The 13,180-nt window shown below is 39.2% G+C and overlaps 1 protein-coding gene across 1 annotated transcript in view; it reads right to left on the reverse strand.

Annotated features, from left to right (window-relative positions):
- Window positions 1–10,976, reverse strand: part of LOC142353073 (sialin-like) — a 28,943-nt gene extending 17,967 nt beyond the window's left edge. Inside the window, exon 1 of the mRNA XM_075405267.1 lies at window positions 10,277–10,976. Within this exon, the coding sequence (XP_075261382.1) occupies window positions 10,277–10,562 (286 nt within the window). The 5' untranslated portion in view covers window positions 10,563–10,976. The remainder of the gene's footprint in view (window positions 1–10,276) is intronic.
- Window positions 10,977–13,180: the final 2,204 nt, after the last annotated feature.

A 13,180-nucleotide genomic window follows, 5' to 3' on the forward strand; every position in this document is an offset into this window, starting at 1 on the left:
GGCGTGCAAACGTGTAAACCATAAATTAAGACATGCAAAATCATAGATTTGTTTAGGTTTAGTTTCCCAGTGGAAGTAGTGCCCCAAGGAATAATATTATTCCGGCAATTAAAGAATCTACAACCTTTCGACATGAGAAGTCGATTTCAAATCAGAGTGAAAACCGACTCCCAAGTCTCTTTGAATTTGAACATTATTGCTTTTAAAGCGATTTGCAAATTCAGCTGCAGTGTTTCCGCAAAAATTCAAACAAACTGTTTTACTACAGTTTGCAATCATCACATTCGCTATCCTTCAATAGTACAACCGCGTCAAGGCATCACGAAAGTTGAGTGAACTAATTAGAAATTTTAGGTCATCGGCAAACATCCAGGACATAGTCAAGAAAAACGCATGGCAGTTCAATTATAAAAATTAAGAAGAGAAGCAGGCCAAGTACTGACCCCTCACTCAACAGATTTCGCACAGAGGAGGAGAGATTATTCAGTTCTGTTACTTGGCTTGTACCAAACAGATAACTGGAAAAAAATAAATCTTCATCAAACTTGAAACTAGTGAGATTACTCCAGTGAGCAAAATGTTAAAAGGAGCTTTAGCGAATGCTTTTTCACAGTCTAGATATATGGCGAATGAGTGAGTTTCAATTTTGATGCACGGCTTCCGCGATCTAATCAGTCGTATAATAGCGAATTAAAAACTGTGCATAAGATGTCTCCGAAAAACCCATGTATTCTGTTATAGAATATGTGTGGGAAAATTGTCATTGGTTTTATAAGAAGAGCTTTTAGTCTTCAAAATTTCACTCATAATATCATGCGATACAAAATATGATAAAAAATCGGTTAGTATAACTCTAATCAGAGGGTCAAGAAAATCCGGTTCAAGAATTCACTAACCTCAAGTGATATTGGACTCACTTCATGAGAGGGGAGCCCTTCTGTGTTTAAATGTCACCCAATGAGTGGGCACTTCAGATAATTTCACTAGTTTTTGTCCTCATACATCAGCAGAGAAACTTCGATATCACCGAAGGAAACGAGTTTTCTCAAAGACATCTAATTGAAAGTACAGCCGCATTCACAATTTGTTAAATCCTTCCATCACGAGTTTAAATTCTTACCTGACCAAAGTGGGGAGAATATAAACGAACATTTCACGCGTGCAAATTTGAAATGGACAGTTGAATTTAGAATTATTGAACTGCTGATCTGTTGAATTAATTACCATAGTTATGATAACCAAGTTAATTATAATTCAATAATAAAAACCAATACGCATTAGAGGTGGTAACTAAGACCAAAGCTCGGGTAACGGGCATCCGAAATCGGGCTTTATCCCTTTTCTATTTCTGATTTCGCTTTTTTGATACTGCCGACCAAAGCATTCCTTTTTGAACTGCTTTGGTCGGCAACTGCTGTCTAACAACTTTTAACAGAATGAGAGAAGAAGGAAACTAGCCTGGAGAAGTCAAAAAGATTTCACGCAAAATGTCGAAAAGGCGGCAAAATGAGGTAAAGCTAAAATTTTTTATTCGACGAAGTGAAAAACATAACAGGACAAGTCTTGACGTACAATCCAAAGAATTGTTTTTGAACAAAAAAACCACTAGAGAGAAATGGAAATTTGGTTCAAACAGAAAACTAGGCCTAGAATGAACTATGAAAGGATTGGAAAAACCATTTAGAAAAAAATCCGATCCAAAAAATCAAAGTGAAATTTCCGCATGAGAACAAAAAACCACCAGCCAGAAAACGAAATTTTGTTCAAACACCGTTTTCTCACTCTATTTAAAGATACTTGAGGCCAAATTATGAAAAAAAAACTTTTAAACACAACTTGCACAAAAAAATTGAAAAAAGTTAATAAATTTCTTAACATTACAAAAGCATATAAATCCAAAGAAAAAGCCAATAAGACATCCAGATGCTCGTAAAACAATAGCAAGTCATAATAGGCTAAGAAACTTTTCTAAATAACAGAAAACGAGAAACTGCAAAAAATTAAGAAAAAAATAGTTCCAATTTTCGCCATTTTTGGCACATTCTCAACAAATGATTAATATCCACCAAATGTAACCAATTGTTATCTACAATTTTCTCAAACAGAAGGGGTCTTCTCAATACACATTTGAGCCAGTAAAACAACAACAATCGTCAAAAACGCAAAAATTACCCTCTAAAAAAATAAATGAAAAACATCCGAATTAGCATAAAGTTCATATGAATTTCAAGAAACCTTTAAACCACTACCAGAACCAGCCTAAAATTAGAACAAAATCATAACAAAACCTCTTAACCAAAAAATGAAAAACAAACTGCTTTAAAATGCCGCACGTGAACAAAAAAAATTTCGCTCGCTTACAGAACTTTTTTTCACACCTCAATTTCTCGCTCTCTAGAAAACAGCGATATGAACAAAAAACCACTCTCTTTTCGCTCCAATCTTCATTTTGTTCAGTAAAAAAAATCACTCCAAATTTTACTTGTTTCATTTCCCGCTTCAAAATTCACTCCAATAAAATTGATTTAAAAAAGGACTTCTCCAATACTCCTCTTCGAGTCGTAAAAACACAGTGCCCAAATACAATTCAAATTCCTGAAATGTAAAAAATAGGAGCGCTATAATAGCCGGCTGAGAAGCTGAGGCCGCTATTAATAATTACATCACCTAAAGAAAAACAGGAATAAGAGATTAACCGACGGGGTTTCTCAGGAAAACGCGAACAACTTTTCACTGCTTAAAAATGGTATAACGGTGAATAGGGAAAACCATTTCCAATAAAATCAGTTTTAAAAAATTTTTAAAAAGAAAATTATAAAAAGAAGGCGAGAAATGGAAATTTGGTTAAAACAAAAAAAAACGACCAAGAATGAACTATAAATGGGTTGGGAAAACCACTTAGAAAAAAAATCCGACCCAAAAAATCGAAAATAGTAAAAATCAAAGTAAAATTGCCGCATGTGAACAAAAAATCATTAGCGAGAAAGCGAATTTTTGTTCAAACACCCTTTTCTCACTCTACTTGAAAATTAGAGCAAAAAAAATTCATGCCTCAAAACCACTCGCTTTTTCGCTCCATTTCCTGTTTCGGCGTGACCAAAATCATAACTCCAATTTGACTTCAAAAATCAAGAAAATGTGTGGCAAGATCTTAAAGACAGCGCCCCAATACATTTCAAATTCTTTGAAATGTAAAAGAGCAAGAGCGCCGCAATATAGCTCCGCTCGACTTACAGCTTCGAAGCTTTAAAAAAGACCACGCCCCAATACAAAAATTCTTGAATTGTATAAAAAATAGGAGCGCATAATAGCCGGCTGAGAAGCTGAGGCCGCTATTAATAATTACATCACCTAATGAAAAACAGGAAATAGAGATGAACCGGCGGGGTTTCTCAGGAGAACGCGAACAACTTTTCACTGCTTAAAAATGGCATAACGGTTTCACTGTTAGTAAAACGGAGTTTTTTGGATCGTAGCACGTGAAATTGTAATAAATTCTATTAAAACTTGTAGCAAAAAATCGTTAAGCGCTTCAGCAGCCTGCAGGCCAGAGGTAATAGGGTTGCCATGGTCGTACATAACAATAGGATAGTAGTTTTTCACGCTCCTGACAAACGAAAAACAGATTGTTGAAGTGCAAGCTCCTTTTAAAAAACAAACTTTGTCAAGCTCGACAGAAAAGCCAAAAGCAGATTTCACTATAGCTATCAGAATGCCGTTTTTATTTGATGGGTTTTTCGCGGAACGTCCTGTAGCTGTGTTTTTTATATTAAGACAATCAAATCAGCCACGAATGCTGACCTCGCCCACGAGTTGCGACTTTTGCTCATAATGTCACCAAATGAGAAGGGACAAGAAAATAATTGTAGAATTTGAACATACCCGGCAGATTGGCGGAAAAAGCCGCCGTTGATTCCCATAACTAAGATTGGGATTGAAAGAACAGAAAACTAGTGAAAAAATGATTTTTGTACGAACAATTTTAAAGTGCGAACTATTTTGATTTTAATTTGGAGCTGAACACGCTCCAGTTTCGTAGTGAGACCACACAGAGGCTAGTATCAATACCAATAAGCATTAGGGATGGTAACCAAAAACAAAGTTCGAGTAACGTGCATCTAAAATCGGGCTCTATGGGTTTATCCCGTTTCTATTTCTGATTTCGTTTTCTTGATAATAACTCTTTTCTTTTTTAATTGCTTTGGTCAGCAACTGCTGTCTAAAAACACTTAAAAGAATGGGAGAAGAGTGAAACCAGCCTAGAGAAGTCAAGAAGATTCCACGCAAAATGTCGAGAGGAGGCAAAATGAGCTAAGCGAAAATTTTTTATTCAACGAAATTAATAAGATAGCAGAACAAGTCCTGGCGTTCAACCAAAGAATTTTCTTTGACTAGACAACAAACTAGACCTATAACGCATTATGAGTGAAGAGAAAACCATTTCTAAAAAAATCAGTAAAAAAAAATAAAAAAACAGAAAATCAATGAAGGGACAAGAACCAAAAACGAAAAACCACTAGCGAGAAAATGAAATTTGGCTCAAATAAAAACTAGGCCTAAAATGAACTATGAATGGATTGGAAAAACCGATGAGAAAAAAATCCGATCCACAAAATCAATAAAAAACAACAGTAAAAATCAAAGTGAAATTGCCGCATGTGAACAAAAAACCACTAGCGAGAAAGCGAATTTTTGTTCAAACACCGTTTTCTCACTCTACTTTAAAATTAGGGCGAAATTTCATGCTACAAAACCACTCGTTTTTTCGCTCCATTTTCTTTTTCGGCGTGACCAAATCACCAGTCCAATTTGACTTCAAAAATTATGAAAGTGTGAACAGATCTTAAAAACAGTCGGAAGAATTCCAGAAGAGACTCGGAGTGGAAATCCATTTAAACGCCATCCAACTATTCATCAGGCAAAAGGTGCCTCCACTAATTTATGATTATCTTGAAACAAACCCATAAAACAAAAAAGTAAAAACAAGAAAATCAAATCTGTTGAAATAGTTTAAAAAACTGATCAAATTTTATTAAAAATTCAGACTCAAATATAACCATACCAGCCAAAATAACCTCATCAGAACGACTTTTTACTTACTTTAAAACCACCTATGTGCATTTTTTAAAGATACTTGAGGCCAGGTTATGAAAAAAACCTCTTGGAAAACAACTTGCACTAAAATTGGAAAAAGTTAATAAATTTCTTAATATTACAAAAGCATATAAATCCAAAGAAAAAGCCAATAATGCATCCAGTTGCTCGTAAAACAATAGCAAGTCATAATAGGCTAAGAAACTTTTCTAAATAACAGAAAACGAGAAACTGAAAAAAATTAAGAAAAAAATAGTTCCACTTATTGAAATTTTTTGTCATAATTCTCAACAAATGATTAATATCCACCAAACTGTAACCAATTGCTATCTACAATTTTCGCAAGCAGAAGGGGTCTTTTCAATACTCATTTGAGCCAGTAAAACAAAACAATCGTCAGAAAACGCAAATTACCCTCAAAAATGAAAAAAATAAATGAAAAACCTCCGAATTAGCATAAAGTTCATATGAATTTTCAGAAACCTTTAAACCACTACCAGAAACAGCCTAAAATTAAAACATAATTAAAAGGGACCGTCTACACCATCCCGCAACGATGGATGTAGGTCGGGACATAATGGATGATGAGTAGCACTTCGCCGGATGCTGCACTCCAAGCTGTTCCCCTCCAGACAGTGTAAAGACGGCCCAGTCACAAAAATAACTAACAAGTGGAGAGGAAAGCACCAATATATATAAATAGCACGTATAGGGAACTGGTAAGGAAGGATTAAAATAAAAATAGGATATCAAGGAATGAGCAAAGGAATAAAGTTAAGCAGCCATACACTCCGTGCAGCCTTCCCTCCTCCACGACGGCGCTAATCGAAGTCTCACTGAGAACACGAGGCTTGGTGGCGCGACATCCCCTCAAGCAGAGAACACAGCTCCTCAGAAGTGCGAAGCTGATTTTCGTTGGGATGTAGCTTATAGTGTCGGCGTACGGCTCTCCGCGTTTTTCGCTGATCTTGGTTGCGAGTTGTTTCATAACGCGCGATGCTGATGGCCCAGCACCGCCCGAGCAAGCAAAAACCAGTGCGTTGAAACTGATGTGTTCGGTTTCGCGGATTCGCTCTTCGTACTTATTTCGCTTGATGCTCTCGTGATATTTGTATGCATCTTTTATGGTCTTAGGGAAGCTCGTCGCGTGAGGGTGGAAAATCTTCACATCGAAGAAAGTGCGATTAAAGCGGGAGCCCCACAGACCGTTTGCCTTGATGTCCAGTCGAGCGTCATCATCAGTAGTGGTGGAATTACTCGAGAAAATTTCTCCATCGAGCGACTGAAGTTTTAGCTCTATCTGGACATCGTGGCAAACGTCATCAATCAGGTTTGAAAACACGTATCTGATTTCGTTGTGTCGTAGGTGCGTATACCCGCCTTTGGCGCAATGAAGGGCATGGGCGAGGCTAAATTCTTTCCCGCATGGGCACATAACTGGCGTGTTCTTCGCTTCCCAGGTGTAGCGAAGTGCTATTTCATCACGGAACTCAGTCTTCGTGACGTCGAAACCATGTTTTGATAACGGAAGCGCGTTAAGCCAGCTAGATGCTCCTTTCTCCGAGGCCAGCTGGATGATATACTTCATTTCTGGTAGATTGTTTTCGATTCTGGATTTTTTCGAGATGAGTCCACGTTGAATGTCTGCTTTCTGTCTGAGACTGATCTTGGTTTGTTCTTATTCGAATTGTTGAATTTCGAATGAATCATTATTAAATGACGCCAACGGAGTAGAGAGTTCAATTGATTTCTCAAAATTTTTATGAAGATCTTGTGGGAGGGCGATGTTAAGCCAACCTATTCTGAGAGGGAGAGAGAAAAGTTCTCTTTCCTCTGGGATTAATTCTTTGCCGACGATGTTCGGTATGACTCGGCCAAGCCGATCCTCTACCTTGTCCAGAACCCCGTCCATGGAGGGTGTAGTACGCGAGAGGAAGCTCAACTTTTGTTGAACCCCCATCGTCAAACATGCATAGGCATTCTGGGGAGAGGTGAGAGCAAACTGACCAAGTCTGTCCAAACTTTGTGTATTTAATTTCCGTATCTTTCAGGAAATTTTTACTGGCCTCAGAGCTGCCGATTACTGATCCCAGGACTCGAGCGCCCTGCGTGATTTCCACATTTGTGCCTGCAAACTCAGTTGACGCTTGGCGCTCGCCTCCTGGCTTAATTATCAACTGACACTTCGGAGGATTGACAAGGTATCCATACTTGGGACCAAGCTGAGTGAGCTTGTCGAAGAGTGCCCTGATATCTTTCAACTTACCGACGACGCTACCATCATCAGCATACCATTTTTGTGTCAGGGAGTTACTAGGAGGTCTTGATATTAGGGGTAGGATTGTGATTCCATACATTGCCATCGCAAGGGGATCACCTTGTGTCGTACCTTCCTGAGCCAGAGTTGTCGACTTACCGATGTAGAGTTGAGACGAAAGGCTATAGGAATTCTGTAAGGCAACATACAATGATAGGCATAAGGCTTTCACGTTCTCTAATGCTGTTCGTCTATTGAGCACATTAAATGCGTTTTTGGCATCAATTAGTAAAACTGCTTCGTTTTCGGGATCATGAAAACTGTGGCGAAGCGAATGTATGGCATGCTCTATGCCGCATTTCTGGCCCAGGCACAGCTGCATGTTTCCACCGAGGGATGTTAGATATTGCCTGATGCAGTCAACGATTATGCGTCCGGTGATGCGACGCATTACTTCACCAATACCAATAGGTCTCACACCTGGACATTTATCCAGAGCCACAAGTCGACAACCATTGTATGCAATCAAATCATCTGGTGGTATTATGGACGTGGCCAGCCTCTTAGCAAACTTGGCAACAAGCTTGCACAGGTTCGTGGAGATCTGCCCGAAAGCAGAAAGTAGTCTACGCCAGTCATCGGCATCGAGACCTGAAGGCCCGGCACAGCCATGAGTCTTCATTGCATGCTTTCGGACAAGCCTTGCACTGATTTTGTCGAAAACGGCGGGGTGGTACAGAAGCAAGCGTGGATGTTGGCTCTGAATGCAGTTGGGCTCCAAGGGTTGCCCTTCAGGATGTTTGTCGCGTAAAATCTCGAGGACCGCTCTACCGTCTATGAGATCGGTACGTGCGAGCACGCCGCCTTTATGCTCATCCGAAAGAACGCGAATAGCATTACTGATCTTACCACGAGATATGAAACCGTTGAACATCTTGAGGTCAGAGTGTTGCCTTTTGTTCCTTGAATTCATTCTCATTTGGATTGCCTTCGCTTCACAGAACAGTTCTGAGAAGTTGCAGCTGTGCCATGCACGCAGTCTACGCTTGATGGTCTTTTTGTTCGATCCATCGTCCGTGTTCTTTGTTCGACTGAGAGTTAAGTGCGGAAGTATCATACAGAGGGTTAGAGATATATCGGATCTACCCGTGTCTACGGCAATCGGGGAGAGGACACTGTGAAGGGCTTCGGCAAACTGTTCCCCTGTCTTGTTCTTACTGAGCGTGAAGAACGAGGGCTTCCATGTAACGACCTCGCGGTATAATTCGCGCACTGTTACCGCGTGATGAGGCTGGAAGTATCCCAAAAATTATCCGATGGTGCGGCGACGGAACGTTCGGGGGCGTGCGATGTTGCAGGATCTATGAGTGCAGCATCGGGAACGGTCAAATCATTGTGTGGTGCCGGCGTTGCGATTGCTGTTTCGGTGGCTGCGGTGACCTCAGAGCAGCTTTTGCAGCTGAAGTTTTCGGTCCACTCTTTCGCAGCAGCTAGGCCACTGCATTTCACGTGAAAATATTTATAACACGTATGACACCAGACGCCTCCCCTACGTAGGGGACCCTTGCAGAGCGGACAATGGGTTTGATCAGCCATCAGGCTACGGGCTAGGAGTCGGGAGGGCTGCACTTAGGGGGACTAGATTAAGTTAATTACAGGAGAGCAATAGCAGCAACGATATTTAAAGTATTGGATGTTAAACAGAATAATAGTGAAAACATGGTTTCCATGAAAGGAGAAGTGCACGGTGTCTTTACAGAACAATTTAGGTTCAAGAACATTCCTAAATGGGGGTGAAACAATAAAGAGCTTTAAGGCACAAGAATCATTATAATTATACAAAGCGTAGTTAAGGGCACTGATTTTCTTATTTATGAGGCGATTACAGCTGGTGGGTATAACTTTGGGAGCAATCAAATTATTTGGGCTACATTTAACAATAATGAGCTGAATGAGGAATTTCCAATGCTCTATGAAAGTTTCAATACTACTAGTGATCATTGAAGCCAGCAATTACTACAACAGTGTTCAGTTTCTGATTTGGGTATTGATTGATAACATAGACGTTGATAGGACCTCGATAGGAGTGTACACAACCCTGTACTTGACGCTCGTCTATATATTTGGTACGAGAAGTACCCAAGACCAAGTCCGAGCAGCTGGAGGGAAGAGGGTTGGCATCAAAACGTCCCATTCACGGAGCTTGCTAACATTCAAAACACAAAAAATTGCTCTAAAAATGAAATCAGTTAGAATGGTACGACCTCATGTGATGAGTCGGGGTGGGAGATTGGTTCACTCGCCTACGGCTGGGGTGGCGAGGCTTGGAAAGGTGTAGGTCTGATTCAGCCCAGCGCGCATACGTATTTGCAAATACAGCGGAGGTAAATTTGTTCGGGGTTCTATTTAATAAGTTTATCACAACAATTAGGCTAATTAGGCTATTTTCACTGCTTAAACTTTGTGAATTAAAACATAATCATAACCAAACCTCTTAACCAAAAACCTCTTCATTTTGTTCAGCAACAAAATTACTCCAAATTTTTTCACGGTTTTCATTTCCCGCTTCAAAATTTACTCCAATAAAATTGATTTAAAAAAAGGATTTCTCCAATACTCCTCTTCGAGTCGTAAAAAGACAGTGCCCCAATACAATTCAAATTCCTTGAATTGAAAAAAAATAGGAGTGCTATAATAGCCGGCTGAGAAGCTGAGGCGGCTATTAATAATTACCTCAACTAATGAAAAACAGGAAATAGAGATGAAGCGACGGGGTTTCTTAGGAGAACGAGAACAACTTTTCACTGCTTAAAATTGGAATGCTGTTCAAACATTGTAGATTTAATTTGCTTAGTAATTTTTCAATGCGATGGCCAAACAGGAGAACGTTATCATATTTGCGCTATCAGCTTAATTTAAACATACCTGAAAGCTGATCACTTGAAGAGCTATTGTCGTGTACAGGGCAGTTTTGATTATCCGAATTGTTCTCGGATGACTTAACGACCATGTCCACAAGAGCCACGCTTATATTTACTCTCATTGAGTAAACCAAAAAGAAGCCCAAAAACCCCATGTATGCTACCGTAAATCTAGTAGACGATAGAGTTTTCCAAACTGATCCCAGAGGAGAACGTGTACTCCCATGATTGAAACTTTTCTTCTCTTTCACACCATCTGCAACCAGGATACTATCGCTATATTCAGTCATCTCTTATGTACTTAACAGGGTTCGAAAATAAACAATTAGATATTGGCGAATCAGTTCGAGGCTTTCAGATCACAAGATAAAATATGATCAATTGCAAATGACACAATATAACCATGCAAACTACAGACAGTACACCACTGTCAACAGACACACCGACCAGTCCATTTAAATACCGAAGAAGTTCGCTAATCCAAACAATTAATTTCAATCGAAGCCACTCCAAATGTCAAGAAACATCTCTCGATACATATTTTCGGATAAATCAACTGCATTATTGAGTTATAATTCATATTGAAATGATTTTAGTCGTCATATCGAACATCACATGTACCGTTGTTCAAGGAATCTTGCTATCCTGTAGAGTCGAGGCGCCATGTAGCCCAACATGAGTTCTAAACCTGGAAACAAACAAGTCTGATCAAGTATTTTCATTAGTTAGAGGCGGATCTTTTCCGTTTGTGTACCCCCAAGTGCGTCATGCACCCACCCACGCCGTTACAGAGCACGTGTCATTACATAGAAAACCATTATACGTGTCATTACATAGAAAACCAATATGTTAAATTATGTTTAAATGCATTTAATATGCATGCGCCCACGAAGCGGGAGGGCGAACAAACAGAAAAGATCCTTAGAGGCAAAAAACTCCGCCCTTTCGGTTTATAAATACACGCAGTCTCTTTCAGCATACGAAAACTGTTGCTGTTGTAGAAATAATACAGAAAGTTTATGCCTTTGTATAACGTGAAAAATTTTTGGACAAAAGTTAAATTAAGAAATGCCCTCCCAAACATTGGGTGAATATTGGCTGGTCCGTGGCCCTCCCAACACTACGTCTTCAAAAAATATTTCGTATCGTCCGAATCTATCAATAAAATGATAATATAAACAAACATCAACACAGAAAAAATAAAACAAAAGACAAACAGCATTTGAAAACATACAATTGCGAAAGTAGATGAGTCAAACTAACATCCTCTCTTCATCAGCCAGAGCTCCCTCTTTGAAGCATTAACAATTTCGCGCCACCTAAATGTCATTGAGCCACGAATGGTGAGGATGGCACTCCTTAGGAGCAAAGCTGATTTTTCTTCATAAATATATGATGTCAGCTTAGTTGTCCTCTTTTCGCGCAGAGAGCTTCGATGCCAACTGCTTCAGCGCTTTTGAAGCTGATGGAGCAGGTCAACCAGTGCATGCGAAGACAAGTGGACAAGTGAAGGCCTGTGCCACAATGAAACTTTCATTCCATGCGCAGTGATGGCATCATCACTAGGTACCAGCTACAGCGAAGGGAAATTCCATCACGAAACTCGTCTTCATTAGGTCAAAGTGATATCGCTTCAATGGCATGATGTTCACTCAGCTAGATGCTCCCTTTTCAATAGACAAGTCAAGTGAACGAATCTCGTTCTTATGATGTAAAAGAAACCAATTTGTCAAATTAAAATTACTTCCAATACTTAAAACAAACGTTTTCGAACTTTACGTTCATCGTCAGGTTAAAACTGTTTTACAAATTGTTAAAAGATAAAATGAATATGTATTTACATTTGTCTGAGATGACAATTAAAACAATTCTAGGAAACATTCTAAAAAATTCAATCGAAAATTTTTTCCTTATATACAATATTTAGCCTATTTACAACACATATTTACATCTGTTATCAATTTACTTAAAAACATTCCTATTCCGGATTTTTCGATTTTGTCCATGTTCTTGTATTTTTAGGGTTATTCCGAATTTGCCCTAACCATAAGTATCCCTCTTGTGGAGGTTTTGCAAATTTCGTTTTGTCATGCACAAAATGTTTTTTGCCCTATGCATTCACATTTAGTCAAAATTATGATTTGAACTAATATTTTAGCGTGAGTTCCCTCCCCCTATATTCGTCGCGTGTGTTTAGTGCCGGCTTCAGCTTGCTGATATATATAGCTTCGATGATCATTAGTTTTTCTACTGACCGACAGGCGTCCAGAATTCTCCATTCAATGTCATTCGTGGCGCCACGACATTCAACTAGATGTTGACCCACCTGTGAATCCTTCTTTTGATGTTCTGTTGTCCTTGTGGTAACATGCCGGCTTGTTTGCCCAACATAGATGGATCCGCATCCATTACATTTAATTTCATATACCACGTGGGATTTCAGATCTCTATCAAAGGATGATTTCAGCGTGGGGAGGCACGATCTTAATTTTCGCGTTGTAAAAACTACTTGCAATTCGCATAGTTTCTTCAATTTGCTTGCGAAGTTTTGAGTGAGGTTGCCTCTGTATTGTAGAAAAATAGTTGGCTTATCATTAGATTTAGTCTTGCTTTTTTGATGCTCTTTTGGTGTTGTTCTTAATTGGTCTTTACCGCCACTTATTATTTTTTCTAGAGTCTGATTCACAATTTTTGAAGACCATTCCTCTGGATATTGATTTTTGGTCCAGCAAGATTTGTTCTTTTCAAGAGCCTGATCGAAGGCCAACCAATTAGAGGTTGCATTAAAAACCCTGTGAACCGTCCCTTGAATCACATTTTTCTTATGTTGAAGCGGTGCACAGCTGCGAAAATTCAGTATTATTCCAGTGTCAGTTGGTTTTTGATACCAATGACAGGTGATATTATT

Source organism: Convolutriloba macropyga, chromosome 14 (genome assembly GCF_964194025.1).
Source record: "Convolutriloba macropyga chromosome 14, txConMacr16.3, whole genome shotgun sequence".
Taxonomy (NCBI): domain Eukaryota; kingdom Metazoa; phylum Xenacoelomorpha; order Acoela; family Convolutidae; genus Convolutriloba; species Convolutriloba macropyga.